The sequence below is a fragment of the Vigna radiata genome, chromosome 10 (assembly GCF_000741045.1).
Source record: "Vigna radiata var. radiata cultivar VC1973A chromosome 10, Vradiata_ver6, whole genome shotgun sequence".
NCBI lineage: Eukaryota > Viridiplantae > Streptophyta > Magnoliopsida > Fabales > Fabaceae > Vigna > Vigna radiata.
The window spans coordinates 13581756-13602710 of NC_028360.1; the positions used below are offsets into that span (position 1 = coordinate 13581756).

At 33.1% G+C, this 20955-nt stretch overlaps 4 protein-coding genes across 7 annotated transcripts; 3 read left to right on the forward strand and 1 right to left on the reverse strand.

Moving 5' to 3' along the window:
- The first annotated feature begins 889 nt into the window (after positions 1–889).
- Positions 890–6394, forward strand: LOC106775920. Of its 4 annotated transcripts, none has more exons than XM_014663171.2 (10): positions 890–1012; positions 1441–2330; positions 3049–3178; positions 3356–3801; positions 3998–4078; positions 4186–4284; positions 4883–5041; positions 5219–5305; positions 5452–5523; positions 5806–6394. In XM_014663171.2, exons 2-10 carry the CDS (start codon positions 1521–1523, stop codon positions 6139–6141), a joined length of 2220 nt encoding a protein of 739 aa, XP_014518657.1. In that variant the 5' UTR covers positions 890–1012; positions 1441–1520; the 3' UTR covers positions 6142–6394. The 4 variants fall into 4 exon arrangements, with proteins under 4 accessions (XP_014518657.1, XP_014518658.1, XP_014518656.1 ...); XM_014663172.2 differs by having other exon boundaries at positions 899–988; XM_014663170.2 differs by having other exon boundaries at positions 917–1150.
- Positions 6395–7324: 930 nt separating this feature from the next.
- LOC106775099 lies at positions 7325–10696 on the forward strand. The gene is made up of 5 exons (XM_014662144.2): positions 7325–7723; positions 8041–8095; positions 8235–8291; positions 9312–9389; positions 10049–10696. Exons 1-5 carry the CDS (start codon positions 7412–7414, stop codon positions 10504–10506), a joined length of 960 nt encoding a protein of 319 aa, XP_014517630.1. The 5' UTR covers positions 7325–7411; the 3' UTR covers positions 10507–10696.
- Positions 10697–11778: 1082 nt separating this feature from the next.
- On the reverse strand, positions 11779–13066 carry LOC106775337 (desiccation-related protein PCC13-62). Its single transcript, XM_014662447.2, has 3 exons — positions 12699–13066; positions 12360–12585; positions 11779–12276 (listed from the first exon to the last, which is right to left on the reverse strand). Exons 1-3 carry the CDS (start codon positions 13052–13054, stop codon positions 11896–11898), a joined length of 963 nt encoding a protein of 320 aa, XP_014517933.2. The 5' UTR covers positions 13055–13066; the 3' UTR covers positions 11779–11895.
- A 3672-nt stretch (positions 13067–16738) lies between these two features.
- Positions 16739–20140, forward strand: LOC106775063 (ER membrane protein complex subunit 6). Its single transcript, XM_014662100.2, has 5 exons — positions 16739–16905; positions 17798–17929; positions 18257–18452; positions 19289–19308; positions 19747–20140. Exons 2-5 carry the CDS (start codon positions 17820–17822, stop codon positions 19775–19777), a joined length of 357 nt encoding a protein of 118 aa, XP_014517586.1. The 5' UTR covers positions 16739–16905; positions 17798–17819; the 3' UTR covers positions 19778–20140.
- The last annotated feature ends 815 nt before the right edge of the window (positions 20141–20955 follow it).

The window sequence follows — 20955 nt, forward strand, 5'->3', positions numbered from 1 at the left end:
ACAGACCAAACCATTTTTGACAAATAAAAAAAAAACGGACCAAAATGGATTAACTTGTGTTACCAGCCCTATTTATACACACTCATTTGTAACAAAATTCTTATTATTATTTGACTTTTTACTATTTTGAGAATTACCTTTTTGTGTCATGAGTAATATATTGACTTGTAAGAAAAACTAAAAGTTGAAAGTTATTGATTTTAAGATTTTCTTTTAAAATTTAATGTTGCAGATGTTATGTATATTTTTAATTACTTAAATTGGTGTCTCAATCCAATTCCATATTAAACAAATAGGAATCTCTTATTAAACTCAAGCAATTAAACCAATTTAATTTGGTCACTCATATTCCTAAAATGCAAAAAAAAAAGAAAAACCAAAATATTATTTTATAGCATAAAAAAATATTTAAGCCTAATTATAAAACGAAAAAGAGAAAAAACTCACTCATATTTTATTTTAATAAAAAAATAATGATATTTAGATAACAATTTTTTTTACAAAACCATTTGAAACATAAAATTGGTTTTAAATGAAAAAAACAAACTTATTACAGTAATTTGTTAAATTGGTGTAAATTTTTTTTCAGTATAACCTATTTTTTTCTAAATAAGACAAATACACCTCAAGAATTTAGCACCATATTTGTTAAATGACATTAATATTTTCTAAAAAACATAAATTAAGAAAGAAAAATTAAATACCTACCTCATTTTAAAGTAGATTAGTAGAGAGAAAAGTTTGATATTTTTGTCAAAAAAACAATAGTGTAAAAATAATGTAATATGCTAATTACTGATAATGGACTAAAACTTTGTTCATAATCATATTAATTAGCATGAAAAGGTAGGGGAACACGTGAATTAAGGTGTGTTTGGTTGGTGACATGGTAACTCCGTTTGCATTAAAGTGGTTTGCGTTGAAAATGCGAGTAGTGAGTGGATGACACATTAGCCAGTCCTCGGTCAAGAAACAAGATGCACAAATTGTTATTATCTTTCTCTTTTTCTCTGTAATTCCCTTCGCAACACTGATTCTCTCTCACAGAACTCTCTCTCTCTGTCACACACACACACACGATCCTTCTGCGTTTAGGGTTTTTGATGCTCTTTCTCTCGACGTTCTCTAATGGTACCGCAGCGTAGTTCGAGTTAGACGTTCTTCGCATGATCTCTTGGTTTTATCTGTATCGGTTTCTTTTGTGTGATCACTTGATTATTGTTTTACTTCCTTATCTCGAACCCTAATCATTTCCTATTTTTTATTTCTTCACGTGGTGTGCGGGATTTTATCTATTCTGTGATTTTAGGGTTTATTGTGCACATGTGATGTTGAATGTCAATTTTATTGTGTGGAACTACTTTGTATTTGGTCTTAATGTGTGGATGATTGCGGCACGGTGATTTTGGGCTTAATCTATCGTTTTCCTGTGTTAATCAGGACTTATTGCTAATGGAGTTTGAAATGGTATGAGTTGGAGCTGTTCTTTGGAGTAGTTTCCTCAAAGTTTTCATAGCTACATGGCTCGGAAGGGTAATCAGCAGAAGAATGGAGTGGACCGTCAGGGATTGAATCACAAAAAAGGGGTTTCTGGTAGTGTGCTTCCGGGAATGAAGGGCCATGTTAAAGGAGGGCCGGTGAAGGTTTTCCCGAGAGAGGACCTCACTGACGGTGATAGCGGTGTTGCGCGGACTGCATGTGATTCCAGTTCTTCAAGTGATGACTTTAACAACGAACAAAAGTCTGAAAATGTTTCTCGGAAAGAGAAACAAGGGATGGCTGGAAAGCATGACCTGGAGGAGTCCTTGCCCTTTGAGAGAGATTCGAGGGATGACAGTTTGAATTCCGAAGATTCAGTACAAGAAGAAGAAAATGGGACTTTGCCTAGAAGTGATCAAGGTCTTCAGAGTATAAATAGTAGATTGAGCTGTATACTGGATAGTTTGCACCTGAAAAGTGTGGTGGATAAAGTAGACCTTGCCGATAATGTGATAATTAGAAGATTAAGGTTTTCACTGTTTTCCATGTTCACAGTAATTTCAGAGTGGCTAACCAGGCAGACTCCATTGTTTGTATCTCTTAGAACCATCATGTTTAAAGCCTATCATGATTTCAGAACGAAAGTTGTGCAGGCATATCCTGTTATTCTAAAGTGGCTCATGCATTTTGGAAATGTAGTGCTCCTATTATCAGTGTTTTGGTTGGATTGTGCACTTCGGGGTATTGATTCATTTGTACGAATGGGTACAACGTCCTTCTTCTCTGTTATATGGTGTAGCATATTTTCTGTGATTAGTATGATAGGGGTGCTCAAGTTTCTCGCTGTCGTGGTAAGCCTTGCCTCACTTGTCATTGTTTTCTATTATAGAGTTAATCTGATGAAAATAATCTCAATGATTGAAGGTTGTGTTAGCTATTATAAGTAATTAATTTTATTCTATTAGTTTTTTCGAAGATACTCACACACTACTTGTGTAGATGCACTATAGGTATTGTTGTATTTTCTGTTGGTTGATTTCCTACCATTGAATTTAATTACTCTAGGAAAGAACAGTGAGATGAAAGAATGTCCATTGAACACGTAGATTAAAATTCTATCTCTTTTACTGTAGACGTGCATCTTATTTCTTTAAATATGCATTTCTTTTGATTTTTAGTTTACTGTCTTAAGATGCTTGTTGCAATTTTAGGTAAGATATGGTAGTGATAATTCAGCGAGAGGGAAGAAAATATTTTGCTTTGTCCAATTAATAAACAACCGTGTGGGTTGGGAGTGTGCTTAACAAATTACAAAATCTATTGTACAATTTGTTTCAGTTTTTGCATAATTGAACCAGCTTGGGTTGCACCGTCTTGTAACTATTTGACTTTTGAACTCCACATGTAACAAACATGATAATTTGGATGAATTTAGGGAACATGTTACTCTTTAGTTCTAGATATATTTTCTTACATTTGTATTTGGGATGTTTCGTGCATTTGTTCGTTCTAAATGGGGGCTTATATTTATCTTTTCTTCCCATACTGATAGCTTTTGTAATTGATTAGGGCCTGGCTGCTTTGATTGGATCTTTTCTTGGGCTTATGCTTGCAATTTTGACTGTTGCAATCATTGGAGTTATTATCTTGTGGTTTTATGGTAGCTTTTGGACAACGACATTTTTCATCATCCTAGGAGGTGAGATGTTTGCCCTTCTGTTTACATTTGAACATAGTGTTTGTTTTTGTGGCATCCTCTCTAGATAGTTTGATATGCATGTTATACAGCCTTATGATGGACATACAATATCTATTTACGCTGCTTGATGTATTTTCTTTCCAAACTTACTGAATGTTTAATTTTATTTGAAATCAGGATTGGCATTTATGTTTAGTCATGAACGGGTGGCACTACTTATCACCACAGTGTATTCTGTCTATTGTGCATGGCTGTATGTTGGGTGGCTTGGTTTACTGGTGGCTTTTAATTTAGCTTTTATCTCTAGTGATGTTCTGATATACTTCCTCAAGAAAAACATAGATCAACAGAGTAGATCCAATCCTTTTGAGCAAAGAGCTGGAATGTATGGTCAACCTGGATTCAGTGACGGATCAACACATGCTTCTTCCTCTGAAAATGGACCGGGACCATCGGCAGATCGCAGTGCTGGGATCCCTTCAACTAGTGGGGTTGATTCTGATGTAACTTCTGAAGATGAAGTAGTCCGTTTGTTGAACTGCTCTGATCACTATGCAGCACTGGGCTTGACGCGATATGAAAATATAGATGTTTCAATACTAAAGCGGGAATATAGGAAAAAGGTTAGTATTCTATAATATAAATACATGCAGCCATTCTTTATTTTTTACGCTTCTTTTGAAGATTTTGTATTGTTTTGAGTTATCAGTGGTTGGATATTGAGCTGGAGGATGAAATATAGTTTTCTTCTAGGACTCGTACAATTATTTCTTATACCTGATAATTCTCTTAATAACCTCTGTTTTCACTGATTATCAGGCAATGTTGGTACATCCTGACAAAAATATGGGTAATGAAAAGGCTGCTGAAGCATTTAAGAAACTTCAAAATGCGTATGAGGTGAGTTTTAAGGTTTTTTTTTTATTTTATTTTATTTTATTTTATTTTCATCCTGAAAATCAAGGGATAATTCTTCCCTAATACTATATGGTTGTAATGATTTCCAGATTCTAATGGATTCCTTGAAGCGAAAAGCTTATGATGATGAGCTAAGGAGAGAGGAGCTATTGAGTGTATTTCGTAGATTTCATGACGCTTCTAATAAGGTATGATTTTGATATTTTAGTATTTCGGAAGTGGGCAGGGAACATTATGCGTCATGGAATCATGATAATATTGACATATAGTGATCAGGATTAATATTCATTAGTATTTGGGATTAAGATCCATGGAAAGATAAGGATGAATGTTGTTGTTTGTGAATGGTAACAAATTAGTGAAGTTTTTCTACTCTGGTGTATAGATGTCTGTGTGTATGTATATACATGTAGGTAGGCAGGTAGGTAGATAATAATTTTCTCACCTTACTCTTGAAGTAACCTAACCTCTCCACACAGTATAGGAATTTTTTTATCACTATTGATGGCATGGCTCAAGTTAAGAGACCAGCATCCCGAACAATGTAATTGTAATGACTAATGTTTTAATGCTGATTTTAGAATATTTGTACATAACTTTTATGGATATGCATCTGACTTTTGCTCATGCATTTATTCTTCTGTATCTGGAAGGTGCAGTTAGTTGTTTTTCTTTTTCCCTAGACATGCTTGTGCTCTGTAGACCATTTAGAGAACTTTGCAATTTAGCTTTTGATTTAATTATACTCTTGTCTAACTCTTGCTGTGAATGCAACTAATTTGTCAGAATGGTAGGCATGGATTCTTTCCTTCAGGATTTGCACGGTCTGATGCAGATGGCAAGGACCCATTTGGTGATTCAAGGCGAATAGCCTGCAAAAGGTGTGGTGGTTTTCATGTGTGGATACACACCAAGAAACAAAAGTCTCGGGCAAGATGGTGCCAGGTTTCTTCTAAATCTTTTTTGTTCTCAATCAAGCCCAGCTTTCTTAACTGACAATTGGCTTCATATATCATTAAATTGCATAATATTTGTCAATATTGTTATCTACATATTTTCCCTACGGAGTATTTTTCACAAATATGATAGCAGTGTTTTAAGGCGGGGTCTTTTGTTTTAAAGGATTGCCAAGATTTTCATCAAGCTAAGGATGGGGATGGATGGGTTGAACAATCTTCCCAACCATTTCTTTTTGGCTTATTGCAGAAGGTAAGAATCATTGTATTGTTTTGAAAATCTTATTGGAGAACACCTTAAAACCTTTAGTTCAAATTTCATCTTGAGCCAATTCCTGGTTCCCTGAGATGCAGTCAAAATACAGTTTTGCTTAATGCTTTGAATTGTTTTTACTTTAGGTGGATGCTCCTTCAGCGTATGTGTGTGCTGGTAGCAGGATATACGATGCCACCGAATGGTATATCTGTCAGGTAATTTATTAGAGGATTTATGTGATTGGCTATCAGTCTCTTTGATTATTAAATGGACCAATGAGGTATTTGAACGAGGAATTGATATAAAAACCGTTTTCTCTAGCAATGAAATGTAAAATAGTGATATGGATATTTCTATAGTTTCCGGATGCTAGATACGTCATCTCTGTCTTCTCTGGTTGTTAACAGTTTCACATGTTCATGCTGCATAACTTACTCATTGAGACTTATGAGGAGATTAGATTCACAAGGCATTGCTGATGAACAAATTTCTTGCAGGGCATGAGATGTCCAGCGAACACTCATAAGCCAAGTTTCCATGTTAACACCAGTTTAATGTCCAAGAATAATTCTGGTAAAGGAACTAGTTCAGGTCAAAGAGGTGGGCGGATGCCAGCACCTAATATCGAAGAAACCATGACTGAGGAAGAATTCTTTGAATGGTTACAAAATGCAGTCCAGGCAGGTGCGTTTGACAATTTTAGTGGCACTGCAACAGAGAGTCCATCACCCAAATCTGGAAATGGGATGAAAAGTCCTAGTAGTAGTGGTGGCGGTGCTAGTGCTAGTGGCAGTAGCAGCAAGAGAAAGAAAAAGGGAAAAAAGCAATGGTGATAACCAGATAATGTTATATCTTAGTAAGGCAGGATTGCCTTGAGCCCTACCAAGGCTTGAAAAGCATGTAAGTTTCAAAGCCGCTATCTGTTAAATGAAGCCCCAAAAATTGAGTTGGAGCCACATTGTACAGCGTTGTTTTTCTCGAAAGTGTAGATTTTGTTGTCCAATAAAGTTTTTGGTAATCTTTTAGCCTTTTTAATACAGCCTTGTACCAATGATTCTCCTGCTCATGATTTTCTTATTGCAAGGATCAAGCTGTCTTCTAAGCAATTAGAAAATGTCCTTCGTGAATCATGACCTATCTCCGCCGAAGGAACACTTTAATGGTATACCCACGAACAAAATTGTATCCATAAGAAATTCTCAACAGCCACGGTATTAGCGTATACCATACCTTTGGCCGTGTTTTGACTACATACATAACTATGGATTTCTGTCCAGTGAATTAAATATTTAGTTAGTTTAAAAGTCTTTCTAATCGAGTTCGGACAAGATAGATTTCTAATTTAGTTGACTAAAATTGCTTTCTTCTTGTTCCGTAAGATACTTTTACAATACCCAAATGTTTACTATTTTTGTAAACTACAACTAATTTTCACCAGAAGTAAATATATGATTTAAATCATAAAAGATATTGCTTGTGTTATTTTAATCTTTTAAATAATTTATTACATAAATTAGTTTCTAAAGTGATCAATATGTTGTTAAGTTCTGTTGGAGGATAATTTGAACAAAATCGAAAAATTTGCTAGATAGCTGTGACATGTTATATGGCATAATTTTTATATTTATGTAAAACAAATTCTTTCAAGTAAAAGCTATAAGCTAATGTGCAACTTTCCCTCTAAGAAAAGTATGGTACTTGTAGATTTACTAGAATGATTTTGTAAATAAAAAGAAAGGCAGAAATGACAATTAATATATATTATTTTCATTAATAAAATTAAAACTTAAAACCCTCTTCAATTAAATTTCCTAAAAACACAACAAAAGCATATTTTAGTTAAATCTATATTTGAAACTAATTCTGACACTCGTTTTAATTATAGTAAAAGTTTAGATTAATTTTTCGTGAGCTTTTGAACACATGTACCCTAAACTTACAATTTATAAATTCCGTTGAACTGTGATTAAATTCATAATTCATGAAATAATATAATCATACAGATATGGATTATGTGTCCAAAACAAAACGAACCCCACTCGGTATTAGCATTGTAGCAAGTCACTCGAAGCCTTGAAGTGTGTTTAATTCACTCCTCTCTCCATGGACGCAAAGTCACTGCTTCAGGGTTTTTCTCTTGCACCTTCTTATCCCCTCTCTCAGCTTTCAAAAACCACCATGACGACAACCAACTGCGTTGGCTTCAATTTCAACCACAACCCATGCCTCATACTCGCAAATGGGTATCCTACTTCTTCTTCTTTGCTTCCATTTTCTATTCACAATAAGCCCAGAAAAGCAGCATCTCTGATTGTGAGTGCCCGCAAGAAAGACAAAAAAGACGATACCCATAGCTCCGTACCCCAACCTGACGAGGTCACGGGTTTCTTCCCTGAAGCTGTCTTATTTAAAAAGGTCACTTTTTTACCCAACCCTCCATTTGCTTTTGTCTTCCCCTCTCAGTTTAATTTGATTTTATCGGTTGGTTCAATTTTTCATCAGTTTGGTTTTTAGGGCAATACACCCTTTTGAAGACTCGTTCAGCTTAAACTTGGGTGTTTTTTTTTTAAGGGAAGGGAGTGTTCCTAACAGTCTAGAAAATCTTGATGTTTTATGACACTCATGGTTGCGTCATTGTCTGTGGAATTTAAATTTAACTCTGTTTATTCTTTATGAGATGGAGACGAAGTTTCTTTTTCATTGATTTTTTTTTTCGGAATTGCGATTTTCAGAGATCAGTTGAGGAAGAAGGGAAGCTGCTCCCGGAGTTTGAAGATGCCGAGGAAAGTGAGTCGTCATGGTTCAGCTATTTAATCTGTCCAAGACTCTTAGGGCTAGTTACTTGCATCTGTATTGTTAGGCTAAACTGTTGGGGATTTCAGAGCTGAGATTATTCCGTTTGATAGTTTTTAATTTTGATTTACAGGAGAACTCTTCGAAACGCTGATGCTTGAGCTCGAAAGTGATATGAATGGTGAAATATGTACGTAGATTCTTTTTCCTTTCTGCCAGAGAAGGCATTTTTATTGAAGTAGAAACTTTGTTACATGTCTTTCGTAATTATTTTCACTGTTTAATTCTTTTAGCTGTTTGTGAGCCGTCTAGTCTTGTATGTATACTGTTGTTCAAATAGTATAGTCATAATGGGATGGATCGTTCCCTTCGAAGATTTGGTCTTTGCAGGGTATCCAGAGCTCACAAGCTTTAATCGTCAACCACAATCTGTACAGTTAACTTTTTCTTTATCCAATGGCATCTGTTGATTCACACAACATCAACTCCTCCAACCCTCTTCCTTCCAATGACTACAAAGACCTCTTCCACCGGATTGAAACTTCAATGTATATTCTTGTTAAACTAACTGGTCCCAACTATCCTGCCTGACAAACAATGGTGTTCTCTTCTAGTTGTCCAATATCTTGTCAAATAGATTGGTTGTACCAAACCATCCTCAACTGAAACCATCAAGGCCGATGATGTTAATGTTCTTAACCTGCACACAATTTGAGTTGCCCTGAACAACTATTGTATCTCAATCTTCTTAGCTTGTATCTAAGTCTCATTTGTCAACGTTCAATCTTTTGCGCTGAACTTGTAGATGTTTTCCCACATTATTTTATAGTTTTTGTTACAATCAATTTCCATACATTCTGATAATTTAAGTTACATTGTGTGCGTAGAGGGTAAGTCCTGATGCAACAGTAAGGTTGTTGTCTTGTTTCCTGAAGGTCATATGATCAAATCTTGGACACAGTCTCCCCACTTGTAGTGATAAGGTTGTGCGCATCTACTGTTGACTGACCCTGCTTATTTGGAGCACTGTGTAGGGAGTGACGCTTGTGTGCATGTGCTCGCTTGTTTTCCATTTAAGATGTCATATGGCTTCTTATTATAGTTACCAATCTTCCGCCAATGCATAGTAAAGTAAAAGATATGAGGTGCTAATCTTTACCTATATTTCAACTGCTCTATCTCACACCACACTGCTTTCTTACCTCTGCAGTACGCCACTATGAGGTCATGTACTTAATTCATGAGAAGCATGAAGATGAGGTTGCAGCTGTCAACGAGAAAATTCAAGGTAACCTTCATTGTGTACTCTATAATTTTTTAACTGTTCATATTCCCTGATATTATGTGGAATGAGTTCAATAGTTTACCATTTCTACCTGCATTTCACGTTCTACTGTAGCCATTCCTAAAGTGGCTTGGTGGTTATCAGGTGGAGGCTGGTGGTCTATGGCAAATTGAAACCTTTATAATTGGCTTGTTGTTTTCTTACTGCCCTTATTATCGAATTAACTCTAATTGTATTTTTTATTCTACCTTTGCCAAAAGTTTACAAGTCAGAGGCTCATAGCTGGTATATGTAGTCTCTAATGCCCTCTCCTGAAATTTCATGAGGGATTTCAATACTGTTGTTCTTATTCATTCAGTAGGACAAGATAGGGTTTAACAAAAGTTCTGCACTCAATATACTTCATCCTCTTTCAAGGTTAGGTAGTCTCTATGACCCATAGAACCGGTGGTGGTAAAATATGTAACTTGTTGAATTACAACGAACAAACAGTCGCTATTTGATAATTGGATTTATTTTTTTTGGCATCGAACGAAACAACGGTTGTGGATACAATGGTTCCTTGATATGATAATAGTGGTTTCTTAAAACGTTGCTGCGACCTGCAGATGAAAAAAAAGATGTTCTGACTAGTTTTTCTCATTTTTCGCTGACATTGACAGACTTTATGAGGGAGAAGAAAGGTCAGATTTGGAGGTTGAATGATTGGGGTATGAGAAGGTTAGCTTACAAAATAAAGAAAGCTAACAAAGCCCACTACATGTTGATGAACTTCGAGTTGGATGCAAAATATATCAACGACTTGAAGACTTTGTTGGACCAAGATGAAAGAGTTATTCGGCATCTTGTGATAAAGAGGGACGAGGCAATCACCGAAGATTGCCCTCCTCCTCCGGAGTTTCACACTCTGCGTGCAAATGCAGATGATAATGACGATGAAGAATTTGATGAAGAGTATGATGATGACTGGGATGGTGAAGATGAGCTTGATGATGATGATGGTATTATATACGTAGATGGTGATGACGATGATGACATGGATTCAAGAAATGAGACATCTGCAAATATTAGACAAGCAGAAGATATAAGAGAGTTGAGGACTGAGAACATAGGTAGGTAAGTAGTTGTTATCCTTTTATTCTTCATTCTTTTCTCCCTTTGATTCCATAGAAATGTACGTAGAGCATCTGAATATAGGATGATAACATCACTTGGGAAATGATTTGAGTATTAGTGTTCTCGTGTCAAATTTGACTGCATTCTTGTTCAACAAACTGCAATGAATGATCATCAACTAAACTTTAAATCTTGATGATCTTCGTTTGGATATAGAATACCATTTCGAGTATAGAATATAAAATAAACCTTGTCAAAAGTGAATACGTATTTGTTTAGCCATTGTTTCCTAAAATTGATTAAAGTTGGTAAGATGGCTAACTAATAACGTGCTTAAGTTTGATTTTGAGTCTCGAATTCACGTTTCAGATGCAAAAGATGGTCATTTAAAGTAGTTTTATCTTGATTGTGGATTACGAATGTGTTTAACTTGGCTTAATGCAAATATGCTTTTGAATCACTTCAGTTATATAATGTGAGGATGCCAAAAAGCTTTGTATGTATCTATAAAATCCCCCGCAACATGGATATCTTAATTATCTATTTATTAATATATTTATTAGTCATTAGTAGTTTTTCTTTTCATTTTTTAATTATTTTTTAAATTAAATTGAAAGAAAATATTATTGGCAAGAAAAAGTTAATAATCGAAAAATTACGTGTAATTTAATTTATAAATTTACATTTTGAATTGCATTTATTTATTTGTACTAATGAATATAAAATAATTACAGGAATGGATTCTATACTGTTTTCTGCAAAAATGCACGTGATTTTAATTAATTTTTATGGATTGAATGGACAATTTTAACTTTTTTTAAAAATACAAATTAAACAAAGTTAATTAATATTATTTCAGAAAAAGTAAAAAAATAAGTAACGTTAATTAAAGTTACTGTGATTTTTTTTTCTGAAAAAAAAAGTCACTTTTCTAATAATCATCGGGTAACATTGATTATTTTTTCCTTTTTTTTATTACCCTCATCATTCCTTCTCATAAGTTAAAGTAACTAAAAATCCAATACCATTACTTGGAGTTTCTTAGTTAATTGTGAAAAGATCTAAATATTGACATTACTTAACAAACAAAACGAAGAAATAAAATAATGTTTTCAGTCAGATTGAAACAACTTTTCATATTTTATTGAAACTAATCCAAATCCAACTGAAGTTTACTCTCATATTTGGATAATTTAAACTGAACCAAATTCACTGACGTTACTCGCATTTCATACATTTTTGTTTTAAAATATGTATTAAGAAAGACAGAGATAAGTTGTTGATAAAGTGTAACGAAAGTAGAAAGTAGCATTCTTATTATACTAGCTTACTGCAGTAGAATAACCACAACAGATTGATTGAAGCCACAAGTTGTAAAGCAAATGCTGAAGCTTTAGATGTAATGCTTCAAGTAAAATCTTGCTATGCGACCACATGCTCCTTTAGGGTAGAAGCCACCAGGAACATGTTCATCACCTGTTCCATATATTATCCTCAATATTTCCTCTGGGGTTCTTGAATATGCCAGTGAATCTCTATCACCAGCCAAAATGTTCCCATTAACTTCCTTCTCAGCACCATACTCCTTAGCAACCACAAGACCCTCATCTTTCAAACCTTCTTTTCCTAGCTTGTTCCTCAGACTTGAAATACGATCTGTGAACTCTCCCACGCTCAGTCCATACGGATGCACCAATTGCCTTTTCCGTTCATACAAAAATGCCCTTATAACTGCATCTTGTCCTGATTCTACTGCTAGCAGCCCTGCCACAAGCTGTATGTGCATGCACTTAGTCACTACATCTAAACTCTAACACATGATGAGAATGATTAGCAATGCAGGGTTTGAGAATTTACCTTCCTGGAAGTAGCACTTTGCAGCTTTGGATTGGCACCAACATAGCCAGTGAGGCCAACATAGGGAATAACGTAAGAAGCAAGAAGAAAGTTGATTGAATTAGCATAGGGGTCAAAGGGTGGATTCAGAGTTCTCCCAACCGCACAATCCATTACTTTGGCAAAAGATGAAGGGCTTAGATCCAGCGGAGGCCTAGGGAATCCTTTCACTGTGCTCTTTATAGCCCTACAATAAATTAGACTCAACAACACTTGGCAAATGTTCTGCATAATTTTTCATTTCTTGCCTTGAAAGTAATTAATTATAACTGCAGAGAGTAGTTAGAGACAGAACAAAACCTCAAGTGTCCGACTTCTTGAAAACCAAACTGCAATATGACATCCTTAAAAAAGTTGTCGAGGTTGGCAGCTTTGGCACCGATGGGAGGAGGTCCTCCCCCGGCCAGTTCTGGAGCAAACACATCCAATCCATAACCCAAAGCTCCAAACAAGAAGAACTCAGCCTCCAAGTATTCTAAGTTTAGAGGGAATTCTAAAAGATCAACATCTGATTTTGGGTCTGATGCTCTTGCAATGAGCACAGAAGAAGAAGAACATTCTGGGAAAAACAAGGGAAGGACTAGGGAAGCAACCAGAACAGCAAAAAAGACTCTGACTCTGGAAGTGCGAGGTGCCATTTCAAAATGATGATGCATATGCTGATGATGATCCAGACACCCTTATATAAACCCTTTCGTTTCATGCAGCTACACAAGAAAATGATACGTGTCAAGGTGTGCAACCTTTCTATGACTTCAGGATTTGCTACGTGGGGATGATCCTAGCCACGTGGGTTTTCTACATCATATAGGTTTGCGTGCTTATATATGTCTTGTTTCTTTTTTGGAAAAACGAAAACCGTCTCCATCTCTGTACCTGAATTGTGCATGCCTGTGCTACCATGTTTAGTCCTCTTTTGGTTCTTGCTTTAGTTTCAGTTTGAGTAATACTACGTACCATATATTACATTCATTTCACATGAATTTTTTTATTTATAGAAGAAAAAAATAATAATAAAGGATAATATTAAATAAATCTAAAAAATTTATGTGTTAAAGTATTATTACTTTTTCAGTTACGGAATGCAATTGCAACTATTATGTGTGGCATAGTGTGCACCAAAAAAAGAATAAACAAGTCAAACTTCAATGTTTTTTTTTTTTCAATAAATCAAGCCTATAATTTTTATTGGACTAAATTATGTAAACTTAGCTAGTTTTGAGTATTAAATTTTTCTCTCATCAAACTGTATCTGCCAACATTTTAAATTTTGGCAGTGAAAAGTCGTATGCGTGTCTATATTTTCTTCTTCTTGTCGCAGCAAATTTGTTGTGTGAATGAGTGTTGAAAATATTCTTATTAAAGAAACATTTTTCTCTTAAGTTATCCTACGAAAAAAATTTACTTCTAATTTGATTCCTTATATACGATTGGTATTAACTTCGTCTATATGATAATGATTTGACATATTAATATGAACACTGGGTAGATGCTTTAAAATAGAACTTAACATAAATCTCTTCCACCTTCAATTTTGTAAAAATAATCATACTTTCATAATATTTATTTACAACATTTTAATATTATCTATATATTATTTTATGATGGATCCAAAATTATTTCATAATTAATGATAATAACTACATAATCGCACAAAGTCGCACTCATCTTAGAAACTAGATAAAAAAGCATTCAATTATACATGAAAAGTCCACAAAATGTTACATATTAAACATATTAACTAAACTAGAGAAATGATAAAGGAAGGAAGCTGTATGAAAAGAAAACTATGATAAAAAAATGAAAAAGAGAAAACCCACGAAACTAAGTTAAAGTGATTATTATTTTACAACAATTTGTAATAGTGATTCAAACAAGTTATTTTGGCTTCTTTTAACGCATAATTAATGGTTGGGTAGTTTAGCATAACAATATATATCAATTAATTGGTTCATCTGCCATAAAGTTTGGACTTCGATTGAATGTGGATGGAATCGAACAATGGAGAAGTTGCCCATTGTTAAACGAAATGTAATTTTAATTATCCGATCCCCAAGCAAAAGAAAAAGTAACGTTTAGGGTTTTGTTTTCAAATCACCAATTTATTGTTTTTTAATTATACTTGACTCGGCACATTGATGGAGATTGCCTACACAAATTGTCTCTGTTCTTAATAATCTAAAAAATATTCAATGAAAAGTATTAAATAATGTTTTTTTTTTCAAATAATATAATATTTAAAAATATTAGAATATTCATTATTATTAGATAACATATCTGGGAAAATTTAAAATTATGTAAAATTCAATATTCTTTTTTATTATTAAGATAATATATATGAAGTTTAACATTCATTAATTTTAAGTAATTTTTTTTCTTACAATTAACTATAGTTAGTTTAATTATAAATTGAAAGCGTTAATTAAGACAATGAGGGTTATAAATAAATATTAATATACTTACTATTTATTATGTAATATAAAGAAGATAACTATATATATATATATATATATATATATATATATATATATATATATATATAAGTTTTTAATGTTTTTATTAAATAATAAATGTAATTGATTTTAGTTGTTAAATTAATTATGTGATATGTTTTAAAATTTTTAATTTAATTTTTTTTCCTATTATACTATTAACATATTTACATTAATAAATAAATATATAAATTCATATAGTAAGTTATCTCTTAATTATATCCTAGTTAATTGGACCACCCAATATATTTAACAAAGTTGGGAAGTCAACTTTACTTATAATAAGTTAACTATGATATTTATATTTAATATTTTAGTTATTATAAAAAAAAATACACAATGTGTATAACATGTTGTTTCATTGGTCTTCTAATATAAAGGAAATTTCTCTTTTTGGTGTTCACATTTTTTTTTAAACTTTATTCTTCAATTAAATTATTTTTTAAATTAAAATCTATATATAAAGAAGATTTTTTTTTGTCACATTTTGTAAATCATGTAGCCACTCCCTCCCTTTTCTAATTATCTCATTTCTCTTCCCTTCTCTTTATAATCTCCCTCTCATGTTCTTCAAAGAAGCAACACATGGGAGAAAAGCTACTCCTTTTACCCTTTCCTTCCATCCATCTTCTTGCATCCCTACACCAAAGATATTTTATCCTTACTAATTTTTCTTTGAAAGAATAAGTTATCTTTCTACTCTCTTTTTTTATTGAGTCAAGATTTTATCCATCTTCATGTATATTTATGGGTTTTACATATATTCATTTAATATTCTAATAGAGTTTTTGTCTACAAAGAATTTAATATGAGGCTTAGATTCTAAATTTATATTTTGTCTTGTGTTGTTTTAGAATTCTATGAAATCCAGTGTTAGAAGCTGTATTGAGATTGTTTCGGTCCCACTCCTTACAGTACAGAGATTAAAAAGAGAAAACAAGTAAGGGAAGTTGGTTTTTTTTTTTATTATATTAGAGTTTATCTTGTATATTGTATGTGTTGGTGAATGTCGTGATGATATTATTTAGGAATGTTATGTAGTTCCTAGGATGAATTTGAGAAATTAAATTATGAGCTATTGTTAGTTAGGTTAACTTACCCTATTTTTGTGTGACTGTTTCCTTTCTTTTTTCTTTTCCAATGATCAATATTATAACATAAACAGAGGATGTTATGCTTTAAAAGTTTTTCTATCATCTCATGTTTTTGTTGAATATATATATAATGTATTTAAACTACTATTTCAATATATACATAATGTTATAGTCATGTATTTTCTTAAAATAACTTTAAATTACTATGGATTGCAATTTCAATTATTGTTAAATGACTATAATTATTATACTTTGTTAAAAGGTCAACGTTAATATACCACGTAAATATATTTATAAGATCATTGAACCAATTTAATAGTGTAATTGTTGTAGTTTTAACAAAATAAAGACTTAATTAAGAAAAAAAATTGAGATTCCCACATCAAATATAGATCTTGGGAAAGATTAAACTTAAACTTTTATTATCTCTCATAATTTTTTATTTCTTCTTATTTTATAAAATCTACTTCTTAATAACTGATCCTAAGATTTTCTTCTTAATTTGAAAGCTAATATTTTAAATTTTCACTTCTTTATAAGAAATTATATTAAATACTATCGATTGAATTCAATTACTTTTTTAAAATTTAAATTATTTTAAAAATACTAAATAAATATTTAAGATTTAAAAAAGTAATTTTCTTTCTCAGTGCATGAAATCCTGTATATATTTCACCCAACCGGTTGCAGGTATAATAGTATCACAACCGTTAATTAAAATATATAAATATATATCTAACGGTTCCAGATCGAATTTCATCGTTGTGTCACATTCCGGAGATTCGCCCCTGTATCTTCAAGTTTTGAAGATCTGTTAAAATTGACAAGAAAGAAAGGGTCAAGGAGTAAAAGGGTTGTGTAAAGTGTGTGTTTTCTGCGCGCACAGCATCAACAACAATTTCTCAAACAGCGTCGCAGAAGGTAAAGGTTTTAGGTTGTTCGTTTCTTAAATCCGGTATCGTTGTTTTTGTCAATCTCTGATATTTCATTCGATCGGATTTCATTCGCAATTTCGATTCAAACAATGGCAATTCCATGTCGACTTTCGCTGGTTATTAGGGGACTGCCTTATGTATCTATGACGGTTCTGTGGTGAACTAAATTAAGAATTTATAGTTAAGTGTTGCCGTAGGACAAAGCTGACGCACCTGATCGGGATTCACTTCCTGCATCTCGCTTAGACTTTCGCATTGGTGTTTGTGTGAATTGCGGGAGTCTCTGTAGCTGAATGTTTGATTTCAATTCTCTATGTTAGCGCTTAGCAAGTATTTTAGCTGAACTACATAGGCCACGAAACCCTAAATCGTAGCTTTTAATTTTATTAAATAGCCGTTATCTATTATTTTGTTTTTATTCTTGACAATTTGTGCATTAGATGATATGATATATACGAATTTATATATGTTTATCCTTTTATTCTGTTAATTTTTCTATGGCTTTGAAATTTTACTTGGACACGGGAGTTCATGTGCCAATTTTGAATGTCCAGGTGGGATGGGCAGCATTGAGGTATACTGAAATTTGAAACTAAACAATGTGGGGATTTTGAGCGTTATTATAGTTGGCTTTTGGGACGATTTGAGTTCCAGTTGTTTAATTTTAATTTTGTTTTCCCCTTTTTTGTGTGAGCCAAGCGTCCTAGTTGTTAATGACGCAACATAGTTAGGTCAGTGGTCGAGAGTTTGTGGCCCATCTTGTTTACGTTCGACCATCCCTTTGAAATTGCTCTTGGATATTGAATTCAGAATTCAACTGCATGATTTAATTTGTATTATTTCTACCAAAAATCATTTGACTCTGTTTCTATTTACAGAAACACATTACACTAGGCAGATATGGCCGTAGATTCAGCTTCATCAGAGAAGAAATCAAGCAATGCAGTGAATGAGTTGCTGACTTTTAATGCTGAGAATATGCAAAGCAACATGAAAACTATCTATTACAGGTTTCGTTTGACTGTTGGTTATGATCACTTTTTTGAATACATAATTTAGCTTGAAATGTTATATTTGGTTTGGACCATGGAACGGAAGGGTTTTTTTCCCTTTTTTTCTTTACCTGATTATGGAACATGGCGAGTTACCAAGCTGTTTGGGGTGTAAGTTTTAGTATGGACGGAATTGTTTGATTTTATCTGTATGAAATAGTCATCTGAGTTCATGGTATATAGATGTAACTTACTGGAGGAAAAGGGGAGTGGGTGGAGGTAGGAAAACAAACACCAATATAATGTCCTCTAAGGTATACAATTGAATCTTTCTCTCTTTTGCAGCCGAACATTTTTATCTATAATTGGTGGAGTTGTTGCGGGTATTTTGGGATTTACAGGCTTGAAAGGATTTGTGTTTTACTTACTTCTCATGGCACTTACTTCACTTGGGCTCATTGCGAAAGCAAGTTTTTCAACCCACTCATACTTTGACTCCTGGAATCGAGTGCTACTTGACGGCTTTCTGGGTGGCTTAATGGTATGTTGTTTATGTTCATTTCATCTTTCTTTTTGCTTGGTGTATGGGACAGTTTATTTTTTACTAAAGAAGAAATTAGTTTGAATAAGATGGTTAGAGACGAATACAACAAAAGAATGAATATCACATGAAAGAGAGGCACAAACAGTTTAGATTAGCCGAATTTATGAAGCACGTATACTAATGATATCCTGTGACCCAGCTAATGAGGAGAACTGCCGTGTGCTAAACTTAAGCTCTAAATATCAATGCAAGTATAGGAAGATGTTTTCCCTTAAAAAAAAATAAACATTGCATTCCAGCCAAAGACATCAAGGAATAGCATACGTAGTGTACTACCAGAACACATAAGCTTTATAATACTGATGCTCTCAAACCAAACCTCTGAATAAATTTAATTAAAAGAAAATGCTTCAACACTAAAGGTACACATACACTAAGCACTCACCAAAGATACATTTGCTGATTAGCTGTTCAGTAATGTAAATAAAACAAAGAAATATTATAGAATTTTTCAACGTTGGAGTTTCACATGACATATTTGGAGGCAAAAGCTTTGTTGGGTATCTGTAACATATCATTAGAATTTAGAATTGATCTTGCTGAACAATGCAGTCCAATAGCTCCTTGATGTTTCTGAAATTGCATACTAGAATAGCGTTTTATGTTATAATAATGAAATTTTTGGATAGGTCTATATATTGTCTTACTGGTCTTATTTGACCGGTTCAACCTTTGATCATAAGATCTATGTTGGGGTTTTTCTTCTCTCTGTCATGTTTAGCACTTTTGAATGTGTTTTCAGCATTATAACTTTCCTTTTTTTACTTCTGCAGTCGTTCGTGCTTTTCTGGACGTATCCTTCTCTTTAATAATACTTTGCTGGTGCTTTATGACTGAATACTGGTTTAATTCAATTAAATAAATTTTCAAAAAATGGAGCACTTGTTTGTCCTCAACTGTACATAATGGGATAAGATTTTCTGAATTTAAGCAGAGCATAATTTACAACTTCCACAAGCTTGAAAAACAACTTGATTTGGTGGGGAGTGGGTATTTTCGTAATTTCAAGTTTTAGTAACAGGAATAACTGCCAAATGTTGAGTAAAACTAGAGAAAATTTCCGAGTTTCTTGAGGAGCAGTTCCGATGTTAAATCAACTTGTGCTATGTTTGTTCTAAACTCTGGTTGCTCGAGTTTGGCAGTCAATAAAACACAACATTGTTCTTAACTTGCTCTGTACATCTCTTCTGTCGAAATTCTTGCCATTATGTTGTTCTTTGACAAAATAAAGATTTGCCTATGACATTGTCCACATATTTTGATGGATGGAATGTGCAAGTGTTTCAAGTGAAGACTATTTGGACACCTCTAGCTGTTACTGATCCTTTCTGGAATACAGTTGCATTCTACAATTACTAGATAGCTTTTGATGATATTCTCGTTTCTAAATTGAGGTTTACTACCAGAGTTTTGTCTGTTTATGTATTATTTAAAATAGTATCTCAAGTGAGAAGGAGGCTTAATGCCGTCCATTATTTGTGGTTGTCACATTGGCTCTAGGTTATTGTTTTTGAAGTTTGTTTCCTTATATAGATTGCAATTTCGTCAAATTTTATTTTAGGCTTATTGAAATGTTAGACTTATAGTTTTTCTTTGATAACGGAAGTGTGAATTTAATTCTGTAAATTTAATCTAGATATTAATTATTATATCAAAGTCGTTTCTTGTTTTCTTTCGCGTAAATCTTCCCATTTTTTTTTAATTCAAAGTACTCACAAATTAATTTTATGAAACGGCTGTGAATATAATGCCCAAAACGTATTGCTTAAAATTTCAAATCTTTCTATGAGATTGGCTTTCTTCTTGTCACTAGATCGTTTAAGTTTATTACATTTTTTGGTTAATTGCCCACTTTAAACGTTTGAAGTTCTTTTTTTATCTTGACTTTGTCATGATTCTTTAATTATCTCAAAAGAACGAGATTTTAAAGGTTTTCTCAATAAAAAAAATTGGGCTCCTATGCTTGTTAAAGTTTATCATTCTTCCGCGTTCTTCGACAAAGTATGGAATGACATAATGAATAGTGTTATTGTCTTTTGTTTCGGATTAGGATAAGAGGTTGAGTCTCCTTGCTTGATGGAGTATATCAATTTTATATTTATAGATTTTAGAATGAATTTTTTAATTAATGTTGATTTAATTATGATTTAATTTGATAACGACCGGAAATAGGATTAATATATTTATTCTTTTCGTTAATCTTACTCGTAGTTTGATTGTTTGGCAAACCGAACATCCTGTAATGAATCAAGGTGTATGGATTGTTCAATCGATGACTAATCGACGATTATAGTATGTTTATACTGTACACATCTTTGATGCTTCGACCATAGAATTTAGGACCAAAATTTAAATTTCCCCTACTGCTTAAAAAACTAATTATACTTTAAGGATTTTTTTTTGGCAGTTTTACCTAATTATTTCGAAACTCGTTCGATTT

What these genes read in the sequence shown, in the direction of transcription:
- LOC106775920 (XM_014663171.2), top strand. Translation starts at nt 1,521, where the DNA reads ATGGCTCGGAAGGGTAATCAGCAGAAGAATGGAGTGGACCGTCAGGGA. An exon ending in AACTTCAAAATGCGTATGAG is followed by an intron (nt 4,079 to 4,185) that starts GTGAGTTTTAAG and finishes AATGATTTCCAG; the next exon opens with ATTCTAATGGATTCCTTGAA. An exon ending in TTCATGACGCTTCTAATAAG is followed by an intron (nt 4,285 to 4,882) that starts GTATGATTTTGA and finishes CTAATTTGTCAG; the next exon opens with AATGGTAGGCATGGATTCTT.
- LOC106775099 (XM_014662144.2), top strand. Translation starts at nt 7,412, where the DNA reads ATGGACGCAAAGTCACTGCTTCAGGGTTTTTCTCTTGCACCTTCTTAT. An exon ending in AAGCTGTCTTATTTAAAAAG is followed by an intron (nt 7,724 to 8,040) that starts GTCACTTTTTTA and finishes TGCGATTTTCAG; the next exon opens with AGATCAGTTGAGGAAGAAGG. An exon ending in TGTCAACGAGAAAATTCAAG is followed by an intron (nt 9,390 to 10,048) that starts GTAACCTTCATT and finishes TGACATTGACAG; the next exon opens with ACTTTATGAGGGAGAAGAAA.
- LOC106775337 (XM_014662447.2), bottom strand. Translation starts at nt 13,054, where the DNA reads ATGCATCATCATTTTGAAATGGCACCTCGCACTTCCAGAGTCAGAGTC. An exon ending in CAAGAAGTCGGACACTTGAG is followed by an intron (nt 12,586 to 12,698) that starts GTTTTGTTCTGT and finishes AATTTATTGTAG; the next exon opens with GGCTATAAAGAGCACAGTGA. An exon ending in AAAGTGCTACTTCCAGGAAG is followed by an intron (nt 12,277 to 12,359) that starts GTAAATTCTCAA and finishes ATGCACATACAG; the next exon opens with CTTGTGGCAGGGCTGCTAGC.
- LOC106775063 (XM_014662100.2), top strand. Translation starts at nt 17,820, where the DNA reads ATGGCCGTAGATTCAGCTTCATCAGAGAAGAAATCAAGCAATGCAGTG. An exon ending in GCTTTCTGGGTGGCTTAATG is followed by an intron (nt 18,453 to 19,288) that starts GTATGTTGTTTA and finishes TTACTTCTGCAG; the next exon opens with TCGTTCGTGCTTTTCTGGAC. An exon ending in TCGTTCGTGCTTTTCTGGAC is followed by an intron (nt 19,309 to 19,746) that starts GTATCCTTCTCT and finishes GACAAAATAAAG; the next exon opens with ATTTGCCTATGACATTGTCC.